Here is a 24,231-nt window from a genome sequence, read left to right on the forward strand (position 1 = left end):
TTGTGGTAAAAATATGATTTTTTATTTTTATGGCTCTACGTTATAAACTTCTGTGAAGCACTTGGGGGGTTCAAAGTGCTCACCACACATCTAGATAAGTTCATTGGGGGTATAGTTTACAAAATGGGGTCACATGTGGGGGGTTTCCACAGTTTAGGCACATCAGGGGCTCTCCAAAGGCAACATGACACCCGCAGACCATTCCATCAAAGTCTGCATTCCAAAACGTCACTATTTCCCTTCCGAGCTCCGACGTGAGCCCATACAGTAGTTTTCTCTAACATATGGGGTATCAGCGTACTGAGGACAAATATGAAAACAACTTTTGGGGTCCAAATTCTCATGTTACCCTTGGTAAAATAAAAAAATTGGGGACTAAAAGATCATGTTTGTGGAAATAAATATGATTTTTTATTTTTATGGCTCTATGTTCTAAACTTCTGTGAAGCAATTAGGGGTTCAAAGTGCTCACCACACATCTAGATAAGTTCCTTGGGGGGTCTAGTTTTCAAAATGGTGTCACTTGTGGGGGCTTCCACAGTTTAGGCCAATCGGGGCTCTTCAAAGGCAACATGACACCCTCAGACCACTCCATCAAAGTCTGCATTCCAAAACGTCACTACTTCCCTTCCGAGCCCCGATGTGTGCCCATACAGTAGTTTTCTCCCACATATGGGATATCAGCGTACTCAGGACAAATTGGACAACAACTTTTGGGGTCCAATTTCTCCTGTAACTCTTGCTAAAATGAGAAAATTGGGGACTAAAAGATCATGTTTGTGGAAAAAATATGATATTTTTATTTTCAAGCCCAGGCGTCATAAACTTCTGGTCAGCAGCAAGCTACTCCAGGGACTAAGTCCTCCTTTCGGTCCACTGAGCATGCCCATGGGACGATCTCTCTTTGGAGATTGGAGGTCACATGCTCAGGTCCTTCTCCATGCTATAAAAGGTTTGCAGAATGTCTCTGGTGACTCATTAAGAAACCCCTACCCTTGGCACGCATGTGTTGTGCAGCCTAGCCTGTTATGCACCCTGGTCTAGGTGTAGGTAGAGGCAGAGTCAGAGACTGGAATCAGTGTCCACCAGTGGCTCTACACTCCACGGTGCACGTGCTCGACACTTCACCATAGTCAGCGTCTACAGTGGTCTCCGCAGGTGCGACACCACGTCCTCAGAAGGTCTAGAGGAATTCTGACCCCGTGTCCTTGGGACAGAGTTCTGTGACCGCATTCTGTGTGCCCCCTTGCCTCAGCAAGTTCCGCGGTACTGCGGCTCTGTGACATAACAGAGTCCGCTCCTGTTCACACCGGGTGATGTTTACCCGCGTGTGACCTTTTGTACTCCACTATATACATCCGCCATTACTAAGCAGCAGTTTACCACCTCTGCACGGTGGACCCCGGGCTGCGAACGCGCCTTACTATCATTTTATTATTTGGTGCGTTCTGCCAGCCCTAACATTATAATAGCGCCAGGGTCTGGCCTGTAATGGTGGATGAGCAGCGACTACAGCGGTACATCCAGCAGCTGGAGGGTAGGTTGGCGGCTCTTGAGCGCACAACCACAGCCATGGATGTTACCGCAGTAGCTGCTCAGGCTACTAGCGTGGCTGTAGCCACTTTGTCCACTGCCCCCCCTGTTCCAACATTATCCCGCCTCCCGCTGCCAGATAAGTTTTCTGGTGATAGCCAGTCATGTAGGGGATTCGTGAGCCAGTGTGAATACACCTTGAGCTCCTGTCAGCACATTTCCCCTCAGAGCGGGCCAAGGTGGGATTCATAATATCCCTCTTGTCGAACAGGGCATTGGAGTGGGCCACGCCATTGTGGGAGTGTGACGATCGTGCGGTGCAGAGTGCGTCACAGTTTCTGAGCACTCTGAAACAGGTCTTTTTGGGACCTCGAGTCACCCACGATACGACACTCCAACTACTGGCATCTACACAAGGTTTGTTCATGGTCAGCCATTTTGCTGTCCATTTCCGGACTCTGGATTCTGAGCTGGAGTGGCCGGATAAAGTCCTTATTCCCTTGTTTTGGAGGGGCTAGCTGATCATGTAAAGGACGCTCTGGCCATGAGGGAGATTCCTGCCACACTGAAGGAGCAGCTAATAGCTGCTTCTACCCGTATCGACCTTCGCTTTAACGAGCGAAGGTTGGAGCGAGCCCAGTGTAGGCAGAGGTTTCGGCTGGCTCCCACCTTCGCCAAACCTCTGGAATCTCCAGCCCAGATGTCCAAAACACAGGAGGCCATGGAGGTGTCTCGAGCGGGATCTAACTCCCGGACCGCTCGTACACGCATGGTCTGTCGTATCTGTCGGCAGTCGGGACATCTTGCCTCTAGATGTCCTCAGCGAGCAAGGGAACATCCGCGTTTAGTGACCTTACTAGACCTTACTTCACTAGATGCAGCAACGCCATCCTCTAAGCTCACCTTTAGGGGGACAATCGGTATTTGCCCATCCACCCAGGTAGTAGAGCTTTGCGTGGATTCCAGGACAGAGGGTAATTTTATGTCTTCTGCCTTCGCCCGACGGCACGCAATTCCACTGGTGATGCTCGCTAAGCCAGTGGCCATACGGGTGATAAATGGGTCGACATTACCCTCACAGATATCAGACCATCCCATTTACTCTATCCATGTCTCCATCCCATCAGGAGATCCTCTCTCTGCTAGACATGCCCGAGGGAATTGATGAGGTTCTCTTAGGGATGCCATGGCTATGCTATCACTCCCCTCATATAGAGTGGTCTTCAGGGAGAATTCTGGGATGGAGTAAATCCTGTGAGGGTAGATGTCAGAGGGAGTGCCTTCAGGTTGCCACTACAGAGGTACCAGCAGATCTTTCCTCTCTCCCCAAACACTATTGGCCCTATGCAGACGTGTTCTCAAAGAAGGCAGCAGAGACTCTTCCGCCTCACCGTCCCTATGACTGTCCTATTGACCTCTTGCTTGGTGATGAGCCTCCCCATGGTCGGGTTTATCCTCTCTCTCTCCCGGAGATGGAGGCAATGTCTCAGTACATCCAGGAGAATCTGGCAAGAGGATTCATTAGGAAGTCAGTGTCACCTGCAGGGTGGGGTTCTTCTTCAAACAGAAGAAGAACAGGGAGCTACATCCATGCATAGATTACAAGGGTCTTAACACCATTACCGTTAAGAACAAGTACCCTCTGCCCCTGATATTGGAGCTTTTCGATAGGTTGTGGGGAGCAAGGATTTTTACTAAGCTTGATCTGCAGGGTGCCTACAACCTGATACGCATCCGTGAGGGGGACGAATGGAAGACTGTATTTAACACCAGGGATGGGCACTATGAATGCCTGGTGATGCCCTTGGGGCTTTGTAATGCTCTGGCGGTCTTCCAAGACCTTGTAAATGACATCTTCCGGGTGATGCTAACCACCTCAATTGTAGTCTATCTGGATGATATTCTCATCTACTCTCCAGATATGGACTCCAACCAGAGAGATGTTTGCAAAATCTTCGACCTCCTACTGGCAAACTCCCTCTACGCTAAGTTGGAGAAGTGTGTGTTTGAGCAGGAGTCCTTGCCTTTCCTGGGCTATATCATCTCCGCCCAGAGAGTGGCCATGGATCCTGCCAAGCTACAGGTGGTGATGGATTAGCAGGAGCCTCATTCCCTTAAAGCGGTGCAGCGTTTTTTGGGGTTATTCAACTACTACTGCCAATTCATTCCCCACTTCTCAACTTTGGTAGCTCCCTTGGTTGCCTTTACCAAGAAGGGAGCAAATCCTTAATTTTGGTCGGAGGAGGTCTCCAAGGCTTTCCTCTCTATTAAGTCTCACTTCGCTAGCGTTCCCATTTTACATCGCCCTGATGTGGATAAACCATTTATTATGGAGGTGGATGCCTCATCCGTCGGTGCTGGAGCAGTCCTGTTCCAAAAGGATGCTCAAGGTCGGAAGCATCCTTGCTTCTTCTTTTCTAAGACCTTATCACCCATGGAGAGGAACAATTCCATTGGGGACAGGGAGTTGCTAGCCATGAAGTTGGCCTTTTCAGAATGGAGACACCTCCTGAAGGGGGCTCGCTATCCCTTCCAAGTCTACACCGACCACAAAAATCTGGTGTACATACAAACGGCCCAGCAGTTAAATTCTCGCCAAGCCCGATGGTCTCTCTTCTTCTCCTGGTTCCACTTCACCCTACATTTCCTTTCCGGTGAGAAGAATGTCCGGGCCGATGCGCGCTCTCTCTCTCTCCGTGGTGTCAGCAGAGGAGGAGGAGCCTCGGTTAATTGTACCATCTGAGAGCCTGAGGACAGTGGCCCTTAAGTCTGTACCCCTGGGCAAGACTATTGTCCCTGCCCATTTGCATCCAGAGGTCCTTCTTGGGCTCACGCATCCAGGGTGGATGGACACTTTGGTACTAAGCGGACAGTTGAGCTTTTGACGAGGACGTACTGGTGGCCTCATATGGCCCAGAGACTATATTCAGGCGTGCGTCTCCTGCGCCAAGAATAAGTCTTCCCAGCAACGAACCGCTGGGTTACTTTACCCCTTACCGGTGGTGGACAGACCCTGGAGCATGGACTTTGTGGTGGATCTACCCAAGTCCAGTGGCAGCAGTTATTTGGGTCATCACTGGCCATTTTTCTAAAATGGTGCACTTGGTGCCTCTCTCTCGGCTACCTTCCGCACGGGGCCTAGCAGTGTTGTTCATTAAACACGTTTTCCGGTTACACGGCATGCCAGACAAGATTGTCAGTGACCGGGGTCCCCAGTTTGCATCTTGGTTCTGGAGAGAGCTCTGTCGCTTGCTCAGTATTGAGCTGAATCTCTCCTCGGCCTATCATCCCGAGATGAACAGGTTGGTAGAGAGGGCCAACCAGACCCTGGTCACATATCTCCGACAATTTGTCTCGGCCAGGCAGGATGCCGTAGACAGAGTTCGCCTTGAACAACACTGTGGCCGATTCCACCGGCCAGACCCCATTCCTCCTTAACTAGGGCCAACATACTCGTGTCCCTGTGCCCATGCCCGTGTCATCCACCGACTCTAGGGTGGCATACTGGGTGGTGGAGGCACGTGATATTTGGGACCGTGCCCGGGATGCTATTCGGGCCTCTAAGGAGAGAATGAGGGTCTCCACAGACGCACACCGGCATCCTGCTTCAACCTTCTCCCCTGGCGATTTAGTGTGGCTCTCCGCCTGTATCATCAGGCTGTGAGTCGAGTCCACTAAGTCCGCTCCTCACTACATTGGTCTCTTTAAGGTCCTCGAGCACATCAGCACTGTGGTCTATCAGCTGGCCCTTCCACCACAATTTGCTATCTCTGACACCTTCCACGTGTCCCTCCTTAAGCGGTCCACATGTCCCGGTTCTCCGAGTCATCTTCCGGAACATCAGACCTGTCCTCAGATGAGTTTGAGGTTAATGCCATCGTGGGATGCAGGGTGGTACGTGGAAAAAAGTTTTATTTGGTGAACTGGAAGGGTCATGGTCCAGAAGCTCGGACCTGGGAGCCAGTGGAAAACATCTGCACTCGGCTTCTCATTGCGGCTTTTGAGCGTAGCGAGGCTCAGAGGGGAGGGGGCCCTAGGAGAGGGGGGAATGTTAGGCATCGGGTTCCTGTCGCTGCACAGCAGTAATCCCGAGCCTTGCATTCAGCAGTCTCCCATTCCTCTCTGGCCGCAGAGGAGGCTGCTCAGCAGACTCGTCGATCCCGGCTCTCTGCTCAGACCAGCTCTGTGGGTTTGGTTGCTGCTGCCACTTCTGGTCCTGCTATAGCAACGCATGCTGGTCAGCAGCGTGCTACTCCAGGGACTAAGTCCTCCTTTCGGTCCACTAAGCATGCCCGTGGGACGATCTCTCATTGGAGATCGAAGGTCACATGCTCAGGTCCTTCTCCAGCTCGGATTGGACCATCAGGAAGGTCAGGAAGGTCCCGGAAGGACGCTGCTATAAAAGGTTTGCATGGCTGCTCGGCCATGTGCTAATATAGACAAAGATTAGACCATGTGGAGTGAGTGTTGTATGCGTGTATGAATGTCTCTGGTGAATGACTCATTAAGAAACCAGGTCTAGGTGTAGGTAGAGGCAGAATCAGAGACTGGAATTAGTGTCCACCGGTGGCTCTACACGCTACGGTGCACGTGCTCGACACTCCACCATAGTCAGCGTCTATAATGGTGTCCACGGGTGCGACGCCACATGCTCAGAAGGTCTAGAGGGACTCTGACCCCTTGTACTTGGGGCAGAGTTCTGTGACCGCATTCTGAGCACCCCCTTGCTGAGCTCTGTGAGTTCTAACAGACACAGGCATTTAAGTTCCGCTGTACTGCGGCTCTGTGACGTAACAGAGTCCACTCCTGTTCACACCGGGTGACGTTAACCCGTGTGTGACCTTTTGTATACCGCTATATACATCCGCCATTACTAAGCAGCAGTTTACCACCTCTGCACGGTGGACCCCGGACTGCGAACGCGCCTTACTATCATTTTATTATTTGCACGAGGGAGAGGACGAATCCAAAAGAAAACCAATGGTCATAATAAAATTGCTTTATTTAAGTGGTAAGGCAAGGAACAAATACAACATGCTTCATAGCTATAAAATCATTACCAGTGGATAAAGACACAGAAGACCATGTTACCAATACTACTCTAGGGAATTCACATAATCAAATGGCAAGTGCCACATTACAATGGAGATAACAAAGGCCTAACCAGCAGACATTTCCTAATAGGATACCTATGGTATGGTAGCTAATAACCAAGCTGATGGGCAATACATCCAGCAGAAGTCATTATAATTACATGTAATTAATGTATATTACCTGGAAGACATAGCAATTGGCAGACAGCGGGTCCCTGTGTCCGCCCCAACGCGCGTTTCGGAACACCTTCGTCAGGGGGCATAATGAGTAATGTAAAAAGCGCTGTTTAAATAACGGGCATAAACCGGAAAGGCCTCTAACGGCGCAACCGGAAATGATCATCAGTTACCATAGTGACATGCACGCTATCGTGTGCATAAGAATATATTAAGCAAGTGCCAGCGGAGGTTATAATACGTTGCCTGGGAGACGCCCAAGTCATTCCAGGCATGACGATAGAGAGATGTGACATCCAAATCACGCGGGGCCCCGGGTGACTAGACGCCCATAGCTCCTGACGTCAGGACAGGAAGTACTATAGGCACCACACAGGCGCAGTAACAAAAAATGGAATAAGCACCACCATATTAGAAACTGGCAAATATGCATGAATTGCCCCAGTTCTCTAATCACAACTAATGGCACATACATGGAAGAAGTTGTGGTATCCATATACAAAGATAACCGCCAGGAATTTTTTGAATATTTAAAAAAAATGAACAATTAACTTTTTTTCTCAAAAAAAATACTTCAGGTTTAATTTTTTTTATTTTACCAAGGGTAAAAGAAGAAGATGGACTGTAAAAGTTATTGTGCAGTTTGTCCTGAGTACGCTGATACCTGATATGTGGGGGGAAACCACTGTTTCGGCGCATGGCAGAGCTCAGAAGGGAAGGAGCGCCGTTTGACTTTTTCAATGCAAAATTGGCTAGAATTCAGATCGGACGCCATGTCACGTTTGGAGAGCCCCTAACGTACCTAAACAGTGGAAACCCCCCACAAGTGACCCCATTTTGGAAACTAGACCCCCCAAGGAACTTATCTAGATATGTGGTGAGAGCTTTGAACCAACAAGGGCTTCACAGAAGTTTATAACGTACAGCGGTACAATTAAAAAATCATATTTTTCCACAAAATGATCTTTTCACCCCCAATTTTTATTTTACCAAGGGTAACAGGACCCTAAAAGTTATTGTGCAATTTGTCCTGAGTACGCTGATACCCCATATGTGGGTGTAAAAGACCATTTGGGCGCATGGCAGAGCTCAGAAAGGAAGCAGCGTCATTTGACTTTTTGGGCTGGAATTGAGATCGGACACCATGTCGCGATTGGAAAACCCCTGAGGTACCAAAACAGTGGAAACCCCCCACAAATGACACCATTTTGGAAACTAGACCCCCCAGGGAACTTATCTAGGTGTGTGATGAGAACTTTGAACCCCCAAGGGCTTCACAGACGTTTATAATGTACAGCCGTACAATTAAAAAATCATATTTTTTCCACAAGAATGATCTTTTCACCCTCAATTCTTATTTTTCCAAGGGTAACAGGACCCTAAAAGTTATTGTGCAATTTGTCCTGAGTACGCTGATACCCCACATGTGGGGGTAAACCACTATTTGGGAGCATGGCAGAGCTCGGAAGGGAAGCAGCGCCATTTGACGTTTTTGGCTGGAATTGAGATCGGACACCATGTCGCATTTGGAAAGCCCCTGATGTACCAAAACAGTGAAACCCCCCCACAAATTACACCATTTTGGAAACTAGACCCCCCCAAGGAACTTATCTAGATGTGTGGTGAGCACTTTGAACCCCCCAGTGCTTCACAGAAGTTTATAACGCCCGGGCGTGAAAATTAAAAGAACATGTTTGTGGAAAAAATACGATTTTTTTGTCACCAATTTTTTTATTTTCCCAAGGGTACCAGGAGAAATTGGACCCCAAAAGTTTTTGTCCAATTTGTCCTGAGTACGTTGATACCCCATATGTGGGAGAAAACTACTGTATGGGCACACGTCGGGGCTCGGAAGGGAAGTAGTGACGTTTTGGAATACAGACTTTGATGGAATGGTCTGAGGGTGTCATGTTGCTTTTGGAGAGCCCCTGATGTACCTAAACAGTGGAACCCCCAACAAGTGGCCCCATTTTGGAAACTAGACCCCCTAAGGAACTTATCTAGATGTGTGGTGAGCACTTTGAACCCCCCCAGTGCTTATCAGAAGTTTATAACGACCGGGCGTGAAAATAAAAAATCGTATTTTTTCAACAAACATGATCTTTTAGTCCCCATTTTTTTTATTTTCCCAAGGGTACCAGTAGAAATTGGACCACAAAAGTTGTTGTCCAATTTGTCCTGAGTACGCTGATACCTCATATGTGGAAGAAAACTACTGTATGGGCACACATCGGGGCTCAGAAGGGAATTAGTGACGTTTTGGAATGCAGACTTTGATGGAATGTTCTGTGGATGTCATGTGCGTTTGGAGAGCCTCTGATGTACCTAAACTATTGAAACTCCCCACAAGTGACCCCATTTTGGAAACTAGACCCCTCACGGAACTTATCTAGATGTGTGGTGAGCACTTTGAACCCCCAAGTGCTTCACAGAAGTTTATAACGCCCGGGCGTGAAAATAAATAAATCATTTTTTTACACAAAAATGATATTTTTGCCCCCAATTTTTTATTTTCCTAAGGGTAACAGGAGAAATTGGACCCCAAAAGTTGTTTTGCAATTTGTCCTGAGTACGCTGATACCCTATATGTGGGGGTAAAACACTGTTTGGGCGCATGGCAGAGCTTGGAAGGGAAGGAGCACCATTTGACTTTTTCATCACAGAATTGGCTGGAATTGAGATCAGACACCATGTTGCATTTGGAGAGCAGCTGATGTGCCCAAACAGTGGAAATCCCCCAATTCTAACTCCAACCCTAACCCCAACACACCCCTAACCCTAATCTCAGCCATAGCCCTAACCCTAATGGGAAAATGGAAATAAATGAATTTTTTTAAATTTATTATTTTTCCCTAACTAAGGGGGTGATAACGGGAGTTTGATTTACTATTTATGGCGGTTTTTAAATTTGTCAGCTGTCACACGCTAAAAGACGCTTTTTATTGTAAAAATAGTTTTTACATCACCACATATTGAGAGCTATAATTTTTCCATATTTTGACCAACTGAGTCATGTGAGGTCTTATTTTTTGCGGGACGAGTTGACGCTTTTATTGGTATCATGATCGGGCGTGTGACATCTTTTGATCACTTTTTATTCCGATTTTTGGGACGCAGAATGAACAAAAACCAGCGTTTCATGAATTTCTTTTGGGGGGCGCGTTTACACTGTTCCGCGTGCAGTAAAATTGATAAAGCCCTTTTATTATTCAGGTCAGTACCGTTACAGCGATACCTCATTTAGGTCTTTTTTTTATGTTTTGGCGCTTTTATGCAATGAAAACAATTTTATATAAATAATTATTTTTCATCACTTTATTCTGCGAGCTATAACTTTTTTATTTTTTCACTGATGATGCTGTATGGCAGCTCGCTTTTTGCGGGACAAGATGATGTTTTCAGCGGTACCATGCATATTTATATGCGGTTTTTTGATAGCGCGATATTGCACTTTTTGTTCGGCGGTATGATAATAAATCATTATTTTTTGCTTCGTTTTTTATTTTTATTTTTTCAGGGGTTCGCTAAAGGGGTTAACTAATGGGACAGTTTTATAGGGCGGGTCGTTATGGATGCGGAGATACCAAATATGTGTACTTTTATTGTTTTTTTTTTATTTCCAAAAAATGAATTTATTAGGGAATATTTTTTTTTTTTAATTCATTTAGTGATTTTTTTAAAATTATATTTACACTTTTTTAATTTTTTTTAACTTTAATACATTGTCCCAGGTGGGACATCACTGTCCTGTGACAGATCGCTGATCTGTCACAAAACAGATCACTGTGACAGATCAACAATCTGTCACAGGCACTGCACAAGGCTTCCTCCTTGCCTGCGCTTTGCAGGCATGAGGAAGCCAGCTCCCTGCAGGCCCCCGAAGGTCCCCGTCGCCATCTTGGATTCGGGGACCTGCAGGGATGGAGCCCCCCTCAGCAGCGCTGCACATTGCGCTGCTGTGGGGGGCTCAGGGAAGCACGGAGGGAGCCCCCTCCCTGCCAATGCTTCCCTTTAACCCCCGGTACACCGCGATCTTGTTTGATCGCAGTGTGCAAGGGGCTAACGTATCGGGGGCGGTCCGTGACCGCCCCTGACACATTGTGCCGGGTGTCAGCTGTGATAATCAGCTGACCCCCGGCCGCGATCAGCGGCGCTCACCACGTGGGCGCCGCTGATTGCTGTGACGTACTATCCCGTCCCTGGGAATTAAGTCCCAGGGCACATGGACGGGATAGTACGTCACATGACAGAAAGGGGTTAAAGCACAAAAATCAAAAATTTCTATAGATATGTGGGGATTTTTTACAGTATCTGGAAAACAACCTAATTTAAATAAGCCCATAGATATATAGAAAAATTACAATGCAAATAATAAATGACGATGACAAATAACCATCAAACAGGACTCCATATATCCATACTGATACCATATGGTGTGTATATATATATATATATATATATATATACACTCACTGGCCACTTTATTAGGTACACCTGTCCAACTGTGTGTTAAGACTTAATTTCTAATCAGCCAATCACATGGCGGCAACTCAGTGCATTTAGGCATGTAGACATGGTCAAGACTATCTCCTGCAGTTCAAACCGAGCATCAGTATGGGGAAGAAAGGTGATTTGAGTGCCTTTGAACGTGGCATGATTGTTGGTGCCAGAAGGGCTGGTCTGAGTATTTCAGAAACTGCTGATCTACTGGGATTTTCACGCACAACCATCTCTAGGGTTTACAGAGAATGGTCCGAAAAAGAAAAAAAATCCAGTGAGCGGCAGTTCTGTGGCCGGAAATGCCTTGTTGATGCCAGAGGTCAGAGGAGAATGGGCAGACTGGTTCGAGCTGATAGAAAGGCAACAGTGACTCAAATTGCCACCCGTTACAACCAAGGTAGGCAGAAGAGCATCTCTGAACGCACAGTGCGTCGAACTTTGAGGCAGATGGGCTACAGCAGCAGAAGACCACACCGGGTACCACTCCTCTCAGCTAAGAACAGGAAACTGAGGCTACAATTTGCACAAGCTCATCGAAATTGGACAGTAGAAGATTGGAAAAACGTTGCCTGGTCTGATGAGTCTCGATTTCTGCTGCGACATTCGGATGGTAGGGTCAGAATTTGGCGTAAACAACATGAAAGCATGGATCCATCCTGCCTTGTATCAACGGTTCAGGCTGGTGGTGGTGATGTCATGGTGTGGGGAATTTTTTCTTGGCACTCTTTGGGCCCCTTGGTACCAATTGAGCATCGTTGCAACGCCACAGCCTACCTGAGTATTGTTCCTGACCATGTCCATCCCTTTATGACCACAATGTACCCAACATCTGATGGCTACTTTCAGCAGGATAATGCGCCATGTCATAAAGCTCGAATCATCTCAGATTGGTTTCTTGAACATGACAATGAGTTCACTGTACTCAAATGGCCTCCTCAGTCACCAGATATCAATCCAATAGAGCATCTTTGGGATGTGGTGGAACGGGAGATTCGCATCAGGGATGTGCAGCCGACAAATCTGCGCCAACTGTGTGATGCCATCATGTCAATATGGTCCAAAATCTCTGAGGAATGCTTCCAGCACCTTGTTGAATCTCTGCCACGAAGAATTGAGGCAGTTCTGAAGGCAAAAGGGGGTCCAACCCGTTACTAGCATGGTGTACCTAATAAAGTGGCCAGTGAGTATATATATATATATATATATATATAAATAGTCCATAGATCTTATATCAGCACTCAATCTTGCCACGTCACTGATGAGGAAGGGGTGCTTCATTTCACTGTACATATACACCGACAGATCCATCTGGAAGCCCACGAATAAAGCACATCAACTAAAAAAAATATAGAAAGATAAAATCAAGGAAATGAAAATAAAAGCAACAAAGCATGAGGGACTCCACATAAACTTATTCCAAGAAAGGGGCAAAACTAAGATACTCATTTAACCCATGAGGATGCACAGTTCGCAATGTCCAAATCCAATGGGATTCAAAGCGTGCTAATTTGGTAGATAACTTACCTCCCCGTATGTTGACGTCAATGGCATCAATACCTCTAAATCTGATCAAGCTACTATTGCTCGCATGGCAGAGTTTGAAATGCCATGGAATCATCTTTAGTGTGGATGCATCCACCTGACCAGCTGACGCCTCAATGCCCAAAACATGCTCACGCACACGCACCTTCAACTGACGTGATGTAAGGCCTACATAAATAAGATTACACGGACATGTGGCATAATAGATGACATACCGTGTGTCACATGAAATTGATTTCTTGATATTATAAATCTTGCCGCTAGAGTCCGAGAAGGAGGTGGCGCGATCCATGTTAGGGCAAGCGACGCAGCGGCCACATGGATAACATCCACACCGCACAGACATACTATCAAGAAACGTTGTTCTAGGCTCGCCTACATAAAGACTGCGAGTAAGGTGATCCCTCAAATTTTTAGCACGTCTGAAGGACAATGCCGGTCTCTCTGGTAGGATTTTTGCTAAAATTGGATCCACCTTCAAAATGGGCCAGGACTTCTGGAGAGCCTTACGTACCCTGGTTGCTTGAGAGTTATAGCCGGTTATAAACCTAACATGGGGTTCCTTAGATGGAGACACACACTGCGTATTGCTATAAAGAAGGGATGAACGGGAACTGGATTTTGCCCTGCTATATGCCCTCTTTATAGAATGTCGGCTGTAACCTCAATCCAGAAAACAATTCCTCAACTCCTCAGCCTGTTTCTCAAAGTCTGAATCTGAGTAACAGATCCGCCGCAAGCGGAGGAACTGTCCCACAGGCACCGCCCTGATGATATGCCCAGGATGACATGAGGTAGCGTGGAGAAGTGAGTTTGTGGCAGTAGGTTTACGGTAAATATCCGTTTGCACCATACCAGTGGTATCTTTCTTGACTGTAGTGTCAAGGAATTCCACTTTCTCACTGTTATATACAAATGTCAACCGGATATTAAGGTCGTTGCTGTTCAAGTCAGCAAGGGATAGGGAGAGGTCAGTGGGGGAACCTTGCCAGATCAAGAGAATGTCATCAATGTACCGGATCCAGAGGAGGACCCGGTCCATTGATGCCTGTCAATCCGACAGGAAGAGGTCCCTCTCCCACAGCCCCAGGAACTGATTAGCATAGGAGGGCGCAAAGGCCGCTCCCATGGCTGTACCTTGGAGCTGTAGGTAGAAGGACCCCTTACAAGTAAAAAAATGATAAGTGAAAGAAAATTCAAGTAAATCCAAAATGAGTTCCCCAAAATGTGGGGAGGATCCAGAATGTTCAAGAAAGAAGTGCACTGCCCTCAAGCCATCCTGATGTTTGATACTTATGTATAATGACTCAACGTCTGCTGTGGCTAGGACAGTGTCACTGTCTAAATTAAGACAATCTACTTTCTTAAGGAGCTCCCCGGTATCCTTAAGGAAGGAAGGTAAATTCTCCACTAGGGGTTGAAAATGGAAATCAATCCAACGATTGACATTTTCCAGGAAGTTCCCACTCTCTGAGATGATGGGTCTGCCCGGCGGTACCCTGACCGTTCTGTCAAAGACAATCAGGTGATTAATTTGAGTATCCATATTCTTTCATCTGCTGATATCTCTCTACTCAATAGAGGTTTATCTTTCTTGCCCACCGCCGGCTTTGACCCATTCACGGCGATCAAAGATTTACATCTATTCGCCAGATCCTTGCTCTTCAAGCGACATTTTTTGATAATGATTCCCGTTTACTTCTTCCCACAGAGGAAGAACAGAATGCGGTGAGGATCCTTGAGGAATTCTCCGGTGAGAACATCTGGGAGGGAGGTAAGATACCTCCATCGATCAAACCACGCTCCAGGAAGTTCCTTCTCCTCTCCAACTGCGCGAGCATTGACATGTTCATTCAGGTGGTGACACAAGATCTTCTGAACATTCCACAATGGTTCAGTAGGGATAATTTGGATGGAGATGAAAGGTCAAGGTTACACCAACTAAAAAACCTCCAGGATGTTGTGCTGAAACCGGTGGACAAGGGTGGTAATGTGGTCATATGGCCTAAAATTATGTATGAAAAGGAGGCCTTTCGCCAACTTCATAACACGGTCTGTTTTAAAAAAACTGACATATAACCCCTTGTCCGCCTTCATTTCTAAGTTAGACAGCATCCCTAATTCATCCGTGGAGAATAATGTAATCACTAAAAATCTAGCGGATGCTTTGAGAGTCCATGAACCTGTGATCTCGACCTTTTATCTCCTTCCGAAGATCCATAAGGATGCTAGGGTACCGCCGGGCAGACCCATCATCTCAGGGAATGGGAACTTCCTGGAAAATGTCAATCGTTGGATTGTTTTCCATCTTCAACCCCTAGTGGAGAACTTACCTAACTTCCTTAAGGATACCGGGGAGCTCCTTAAGAAAGTAGATTGTCTTAATTTAGACAGTGACACTGTCCTAGCCACAGCAGACATTGAGTCATTATACACAAGTATCAAACATCAGGATGGCTTGAGGGCAGTGCGCTTCTTTCTTGAACATTCTGGATCCTCCCCACATTTTGGGGAACTCATTTTGGATTTACTTGAATTTTCTTTAACTCAAAACTTTTATACTTTTAAGGGGTCCTTCTTCCTACAGCTCCAGGGTACAGCCATGGGAGCGGCCTTTGCGCCCTCCTATGCTAATCAGTTCCTGGGGCTGTGGGAGAGGGACCTCTTCCTGTCGGATCGACAGGCATCAATGGACCGGGTCCTCCTCTGGACCCGGTGCATTGATGACATTCTCTTGATCTGGCAGTGTTCCCCCACTGACCTTTCCCTATCCCTTGCTGACTTGAACAGCAATGACCTTAATTTCCAGTTGACATTTGTATATGACAGTGAGAAAGTGGAATTCCTTGACACTACAGTCAAGAAAGATACCACTGGTATGGTGCAAACAGATATTTACCGTAAACCTACTGTCACAAACTCACTTCTCCACGCTACCTCATGTCATCCTGGGCATATCATCAGGGCGGTGCCTGTGGGACAGTTCCTCCGCTTGCGGCAGATCTGTTCCTCAGATTCAGACTTTGAGAAACAGGCTGAGGAGTTGAGGAATCATTTTCAGGATTGAGGTTACAGCCGACGTTCTATAAAGAGGGCATATAGCAGGGCAAAATCCAGTTCCCGTTCATCCCTTCTTTATAGCAATACGCGGTGTGTGTCTCCATCTAAGGAACCCCATGTTAGGCGGCTATAACTCTCCAGCAACCAGGGTATGTAAGGCTCTCCAGAAGTCTGGCCCATTTTGAAGGTGGATCCAATTTTAGCAAAAATCCTACCAGAGAGACCGGCATTGTCCTTCAGACGTGATAAAAATTTGAGGGATCACCTTACTCACAGTCTTTATGTAGGCGAGCCTAGAACAACGTTTCTTGATAGTAAGTCTGTGCGGTGTGGATGTTATCCATGTGGCCGCTGCGTCGCTTGCCCTAACATGGATCGCGCCACCTCCTTCTCGGACTCTAGCGGCAAGATTTATAATATCAAGAAATCAATTTCATGTGACACACGGTATGTCATCTATTATGCCACATGTCCGTGTAATCTTATTTATGTAGGCCTTACATCACGTCAGTTGAAGGTGCGTGTGCGCGAGCGTGTTTTGGGCATTGAGGCGTCAGCTGGTCAGGTGGATGCATCCACACTAAAGATGATTCCATGGCATTTCAAACTCTGCCATGCGAGCAATAGTAGCTTGATCAGATTTAGAGGTATTGATGCCATTGACGTCAACATATGGGGAGGTAAGTTATCTACCAAATTAGCACGCCTTGAATCCCGTTGGATTTGGACATTGCGAACTGTGCATCCTCATGGGTTAAACGAGAATCTTAGTTTTGCCCCTTTCTTGGAATAAGTTTATGTGGAGTCCCTCATGCTTTGTTGCTTTTATTTTCATTTCCTTGATTTTATCTTTCTATATATTTTTTTAGTTGATTGTGCTTTATTCGTGGGCTTCCAGATGGATCTGTCGGTGTATATGTACAGTGAAATGAAGCACCCCTTCCTCATCAGTGACGTGGCAAGATTGAATGCTGATATAAGATCTATGGACTATTTATATATATATATATAGATATATATATATATATTTAATGGCTAACAAATAATGGGGCCAGTGATGATAATGTGTGCAAACTGTAAAGCGCTGCGGAATATGTTAGCGCTATATAAAAATAAAGATTATTATTATTATTATTAAGTTGTGGTATCCATATACAGTTGTGGCCAAAAGTATTGACACCCCTCCAATTCTTTCAGATAATACTCAGTTTCTTCCTGAAAATGATTGCAAACACAAATTCTTTGGTATTATTATCTTCATTTAATTTGTCTTAAATGAAAAAAACACAAAAGAGAATGAAGCAAAAAGCAAAACATTGATCCATGTATGTGCCATTAGTTGTGATTAGAGAACTGGGGTAATTTATGCATATTTGCCAGTTTCTAATATGGTGGTGCTTATTCCATTTTTTGTTACTGCGCCTGTGTGGTGCCTATAGTACTTCCTGTGCTGACGTCGGGAGCTATGGGCGTCTAGTCACGCAGGGCCCCGCGTGATTTGGATGTCACATCTCTCTATCGTCATGCCTGGAATGACTTGGGCGTCTCCCAGGCAACGTATTATAACCTCCGCTGGCACTTGCTTTCTATATTCTTATGCACGCGATAGCGTGCGCGTCACTATGGTAACTGATTATCACTTCCGGTTGCGCCGTTAGAGGCCTTTCCGGTTTATGCCCATTATTTAAACAGCACTTTTTACATTACTCATTACGCCCCCTGATGAAGGTGTCCGAAACGCGCGTTGGGGCGGACACAGGGACCCTCTGCCTGCCAATTGCTATCTCTTCCAGGTAATATACATTAATTACATGTAATTGTATTGACTTCTGCTGGATGTATTGCCTTTCAGCTTGGTTATTAACTACCATACCATAGGTATCCTATTAGGAAATGTCTGCTGGTTAGGCCTTTGTTATCTCCATTGTAATGTGGCACTTGTCATTTAGTTATGTGAATTCCCAAGAGTAGTATTGCTAACATGGTCTTTTGTGTCCTTATCCGCTGGTAATGATTTTATAGCTATGAAGCATGTTGTATTTGTTCCTTGCCTTACCACTTAAATAAAGCAATTTTATTATGACCATTGGTTGTGTTTTGGATTCGTCCTCCCCCTCGTGCTATGTATAATATCACAACCGGTCAGTTATAGTCCTCGGTAGTACACTTTGGAGGTATGTTATTTATAACTGGATTTGATAGGTCTGTTAGACTTCTTCATATGATATATGTACCGGATTTCACTACCCTTTCTATTTATTCATTTTATTATTTGGTGCATTCCACCAGCCCTAACATGGGGTCATTTGTGGGGGGTTTCCACTGTTTTGGCACATCAGGGGCTTTCCAAACCCGACATGGCGTCCAATCTCAATTCCAGCCAAAAAAGTCAAATGGTGCTACTTCTCTTCCGAGCTCTGCCATGCGCCCAAATAGTCGTTTACACCCACATATGGGGTATCAGCGTACTCAGGACAAATTACACAAAAACTTTTCGGGTCCTGTTACCCTTGGGAAAATAAAACTTGGGGGTGAAAAGATCATTTTTGTGGAAAAAATATAATTTTTTAATTGTACAGCTGTACGTTATGAACCTCTGTGAAGCCCTTGGGGGTTCAAAGTTCTCACCACATATCTAGATAAGTTCCTTAGGGGGTCTAGTTTCCAAAATGGGGTCACTTGTGGGGGGGTTTCCACTGTTTAGGCACATCAGGGGCTCTCCAAACGTGACATGGCGTCTGATCTGAATTCCAGCCAATTTTGCGTTGAAAAAGTCAAACAGCGCTCCTTCCCTTCTGAGCTCTGCCATGCGCCGAAACAGTGGTTCCCCCAACATATCAGGTATCAGCGTACTCAGGACAAATTGCACAATAACTTTTGCAGTCCGATTTCTCCTGTTACCCTTGGTAAAATAAAAAAAATTGGACCTGAAGTAATTTTTTTGTGAGAAAAAGTTAAATGTTCATTTTTTTTAAACATTCAAAATATTCCTGTAAAGCACCTGAAGGGTTAATAAACTTCTTGAATGTGGTTTTGAGCACCTTGAGGGGTGCAATTTTTGAATGGTGTCACTTTTGGGTATTTTCTATCATATAGACCCCTCAAAGTGACTTCAAATGTGATGTGGTCCCTTAACATAAAATGGTATTGTAAAAATGAGAAATTGCTGGTCAAGTTTTAACCCTTATAACTTCCTAACGAAAAAAAATGTTGGTTCCCAAATTGTGCTGATGTAAAGTAAACATGTGGGAAATGTTACTTATTAAGTCTCTTGTGTGCCGTATCTCTATGATTTAAGCGCATAAAAATTCAAAGTTGGAAAATTGCGAAATTTTCAAAATTTTCGCCAAATTTCCATTTTTTTCACAAATAAACGCGTTATATGAATGAAATTTTACCACTAGCATGTCATGAGAAAGCATTTTCAGAATCACCAGGATTCATGAAAGCGTTCCATAGATATGACCTCATAAGGGGACAGTGGTCAGATTTGTAAAATTTGGATGGGTCATTAACGTGCAAACCACCCTTGGGGGTAAAGGGGTTAAAATTCATGAGGGCACTCACTCCTACATTGGGTGGACCCTCCATCATGCCAAATAGAAAGATAGTGGAATACATATTCCCCATCACTTTGCAATTCCATTTCAAACATGCCTTTTTGAATTTTGGGCATCGCCGACCACCACCACCACCATGTCCACCGCCTTGTTGGCACCTCGCTTGCCAGCAGGTCCTGTGAAACCAGAGTTTGTTAAGGGCCCTCAGGTGGCCCTGTGTCATACATTTGGGAGGGCTCTCACTCCTACATTGCGAGGTCTCCTCAGGTCAGTCAGCCAGATTTTTTTAAAGGGAAAAATGCTAAGAAACATTATTTCCTTCATAATTACATGTATATAATGCAAAATAAAATTTATACCTATCCTTTAGCATATGTTCACACGGAGCGTGTTTGCTTTATTTTTTAATTTTCTACATTTGTGAGGGCTCTCACGTCTACATCTGGGAGGTCTCTCACTTATGCCAAATAGTTAGCAAGAAAGTGGAATACATATTCCCCATCCCTTTACAATGCCATTTCAAAAACGGCCATTTGAATGTCAGTAAATTGGATTCTATCAGACACCAAAAGCATTAGAATTAAATTCTGAATACAGTGTATGCAAGCGAGGGCCTGTATTGTGCTCTGTCTGTAAGGCCTGAAACCCATGTCAGGAACATGTACAGTGGGTACGGAAATTATTAAGACCCCTTTAAATTTTTGACTTTTTGTTTCATTGCAGCCATTTGGTAAATTCAAATTAAATTAATTATTTTCTTAATAATGTGCACTCTGCACCCCATCTTGACTGAAAAAACAGAAGTGTTTGCTGAGTATTGAGTAGAAACACCCTTTTGAGCTAGTACAGCCATGACTATTCTTGGGAATGATGAAACAAGTTTTCACACCTGGATTTGGGGATCCTCTACCATTCTTCCTTGCAGATCATCTCCAGTTCCGTGAGGATGGATGGTGAAAGTTGGTGGACAGTCATTTTCAGGTCTCTCCAGAGATGCTAAATTGGGTTTAGGTCAGGACTGGCTGGGCCAGTCAAGAATATTCAGAGTTGTTCTGAAGCCACTACTTTGTTATTTTAGCTGTGTGCTTAGGGTCATTGTATTGTTGGAAGGTGAACCTTCGGCCAAGTCTGAGATCCAGAGAACTCTGGAAGAGGTTTTCATTCAGGATATCTGAATCCTGTGTACTTGGCCACATTCATGTTTCCTTCAATGGCAACCAGTTGTCCTGTCCTTGTGTAATAATCTGCAGGAAACTTGGGATGCAGTCACTCACATGGAGGCAGAGCAAGGGTTAAACAGGTTTATTTACGGGGGATGTCCTCCACGCAGGGAGTGAGGGATTGTAGGGTCATGGCGAGGAATGGGGCAGAGCTGGAAGGTTGGCCGGGTAGGTGAGGGACGAACGAGAGTTCAGTAATAAAGAGGTTAAACTTATCGGACTGTAGTCTTCTGTTGTGAGGGATATATAAAGAAAATTCTCCAAAGAAGCATTTTTAGTCCATTACTATGAATTCAAAAGTTACGCCTCATGTAGTCTCAATCGAATCCCACTAAATTGGAGAGAAACAAGAGAATGCTGGAGTCCAGATCTATCTAAAGCAGTGCAAGGACTTTGCCTTCTTTCTTTTTCCACCTATGTTTATTCATCCCTTTGGGACTTATCATGCCCCCATAGATCTTAGCCGCTCATATGTGCACTGCTGTGTGATAATTTTGAATTTAGTGGCTGTGATATGCCACTAACGCTGTTAGAGGGTGGGAGCTGGTGTTGCCTGAGAAACAGTCTAGCGCTGGCCGCTCCCACGTGAGATCAGCTTAGGCTGGTTTCACATTAGCGCTTTTTAAGCGCACGCACGGCCGGGGGTAGCTCCGCCCCCGAGCCGGCTCTCTGCCCGGCGTGCCCGCCCCTTGCTTGTAGCGCCGCCTCCTAGCGCACAGCGGCGCCTGAGATCGGCGCACCCTATCTTTAGCATAGGGTGCGCAGATCGTGCGCAGGCCGTGCGCTAGTTGCGCTTTGACCTGCGCTGCGCACTTTTGACGGTGCGCCGTGCGCGCCAAAATCAAGCTTTTCGGATTTTGGCGCGCACGGCGCACCGTCAAAAGTGCGAAGCGCAGGTCAAAGCGCAACTAGCGCACGGCCTGCGCACGATCTGCGCACCCTATGCTAAAGATAGGGTGCGCCGATCACAGGCGCCGCTGTGCGCTAGGAGGCGGCGCTACAAGCAAGGGGCGGGCACGCCGGGCAGAGAGCCGGCTCGGGGGTGGAGCTACCCCCGGCCGTGCGTGCGCTTAAAAAGCGCTAATGTGAAACCAGCCTTACTGCATTTCCTCTCTAGTGTTCTGGCTGTTGCCTGGGTGATGAATTGGTGCCTACCGCCCCCTGGGTGACATCAGGATACTCTGCAACAGCCACTAATGAGTGCTCCCATTCACTAGCAGGACACATATTTGATACAGGCGCCCTGATTGGTTGGTATGCATCACATGACCGCTTCTGGCCGGATATTTAACTAGGGCCTTTTTACATCTCTAGCCACACCCCCCAAGGAAGCGGTATTTTCACCGCGAAACGCTCGTTGGTGCAAAAATCAGCGCTCTATTTGCACCAGGACATGATGGATACAATAGATACAATATACAGTGCTGGTGCTTTTCTGCCTGGACTATACTGTACTTGTCATTGCGGGGACGCAGGTCCGGTTGTGATGTCTTATTACCCCACTTATTATAAGCTGTACTTACAGACTACATTGTTTATACTGAACCAGATATTAGTAAAGGCTATATTCATTGCCACAGCATCATAGATTTACATTGCTAAAGGAGGGGGAAGCAGATCGTGCTCTTCTCTGCTCTGCGCACTGCACTCACTTGGTGCCAACTCCTGCAGAGCGCATGCTTTTCCTTCTTATGCCCCTGTGTCAGTGTGCTCTCCCTAGGCCCTGCCCGCCCCCTCTTGTCAGCAGGAAACTCCGTCTCTCCTCTCCTTCCCTCCTGCAGCAGGGGAAGGTCCACCTCCCACAGGCTTCCCCCCAGAAACAGAGGATGCAGCCCTTTCAGTTTCGGACCAGGCATGCAGATACCTGTGGTCCAGTCCACCTCCTTACACCTGCAGCTGAAAAACGCCCCCATAGCATGATGCTGCCACCACCATATTTCACTGTTGGGATTGTATTGGGCAGGTGAAGAGCAGTGCCTTTTTTTCTCCATACATACCGCTTAGAATTATCACCTAAAAGTTCTATCTTCATCTCATCAGACTCTGGGAGTCCTTCATGTGTTTTTTAGCAAACTCTATGTGGGCTTTTATATGTCTTACACTGAGGAAAGGCTTCCGTCGGGACACTCAGCCATAAAGGAGCGACTGGTGGAGGGCTGAAGTGATAGTTGACTTTGTGAAACTTTCTCCTATGGCCCTACTGCATCTGTGGAGCTCAGCTTCAGTGATCTTGGGGTTCTTCTTTAACCCTCTCACCAAGGCTCTTCTCCCATGATTGCTCAGTTTGGCTGGACGGCCAGGTCTAGGAAGACTTCTGGTAGTACCAAACATCTTTCATTTAAGGAGTATGGAGGCCACTGTGCACTTAGGAACCTTAAAGGGAAGGTGCTGCAATTTTATATAATTTGCAAAAAAAAGAGTAAGTAACAAAACATGTTGTTTCAGCAAATGTTGTACTAACTAGGATTTCTGGTTTGTTTGTAATAATGTTTTAATGTAGCCACTGGGCGCTGCCATCTTGATTTGCACATCTGTGGAGGACTCATACAGTCTGCAAATATGGCCGTCCCTGGACATAGGAGACTGTGGTCGGTTCCCGACCCCATCTCTAACATTGCAGCCTCATTAGCAGTGAACTGGGCACGCCCCTGTGGGCTGCACCATTCACTACTGTAGGTGTGGCTGAGCGCCATTTTACTGTAGCCCAGTGCTATCTGCTGAGCTCCACGTTCTGCACTGTGCTTCCTGCTCTACTGTCCTCCTGCTCTGTCTCCGCCTCCTCACTCACAGCCCCAGTGATCTCCGGTAATCTGACACCTTCCCTTTTATGAAAGCTTTTATGAGGAGGACAGTGACATATACAGCCCATAGTCTAGTGTATAATTGGGGGGGCTGGAAGTTTCACCAGTGTGGGCATATCTGTAATACTGTCTCGTGTGATAGTCTGCTGAGCCGTGCATCTAATCCTTCCCTCTGTGATACTGTCTGCTGAGCTGTGTACCTAATCCTCCCCTGTGTGATACTGTCTGCTGAGCCATGTATCTAATCCTCCCCTCTGTGATACTGTCTGCTGAGCTGTGTATCTAATCCTATCCTGTGTGATACTGACAGCTGAGCTGTGTATCTAATCCTCCCCTGTGTGATACTGTCTGCTGAGCTGTGTATCTAATCCTATCCTGTGTGATACTGACTGCTGAGCTGTGTATCTAATCCTCTCCTGTGTGATACTGTCTGCTGAGCCGTGTATCTATTACTCTCCTGTGTGATACTGTCTGCTGAGCCGTGTATCTAATCCTATCCTGTGTGATACTGTCTGCTGAGCCGTGTATCTAATCCTCTCTTGTGTGATACTGACTGATGAGCTGTGTATCTAATCCTATCCCGTGTCATACTGTCTGCTGAGCCGTGTATCTAATCCTATCCCATGTGATACTGTCTGCAGAGCTGTGTATCTAATCCTCTCTTGTGTGATACTGACTGCTGAGCCGTGTATCTAATCCTAGCTTGTGTGATACTGACTGCTGAGCCGTGTATCTAATCCTATCC

General features: G+C 46.1%; 1 protein-coding gene across 5 annotated transcripts in view; it reads left to right on the forward strand.

Moving 5' to 3' along the window:
• Positions 1-24,231, forward strand: part of ATCAY (ATCAY kinesin light chain interacting caytaxin) — a 325,480-nt gene that overhangs the window by 48,095 nt on the left and 253,154 nt on the right. Inside the window, exons 8-9 of one of the 5 annotated variants that reach the window (XM_073586282.1) lie at positions 14,557-14,619; positions 16,775-17,989. The exons of the other annotated variants lie outside the window; for them this stretch is intronic. Of the exons in view, the coding sequence (XP_073442383.1) occupies positions 14,557-14,587 (31 nt within the window). The 3' untranslated portion in view covers positions 14,588-14,619; positions 16,775-17,989. Of the gene's footprint in view, positions 1-14,556; positions 14,620-16,774; positions 17,990-24,231 lie in introns of those variants that run through there. 5 annotated transcript variants of the gene reach the window in all.

This window comes from Dendrobates tinctorius, unplaced genomic scaffold (assembly GCF_039654945.1).
Source record: "Dendrobates tinctorius isolate UK_male_01 unplaced genomic scaffold, ASM3965494v1 ptg000092l, whole genome shotgun sequence".
Classification (NCBI taxonomy): Eukaryota; Metazoa; Chordata; class Amphibia; order Anura; family Dendrobatidae; genus Dendrobates; species Dendrobates tinctorius.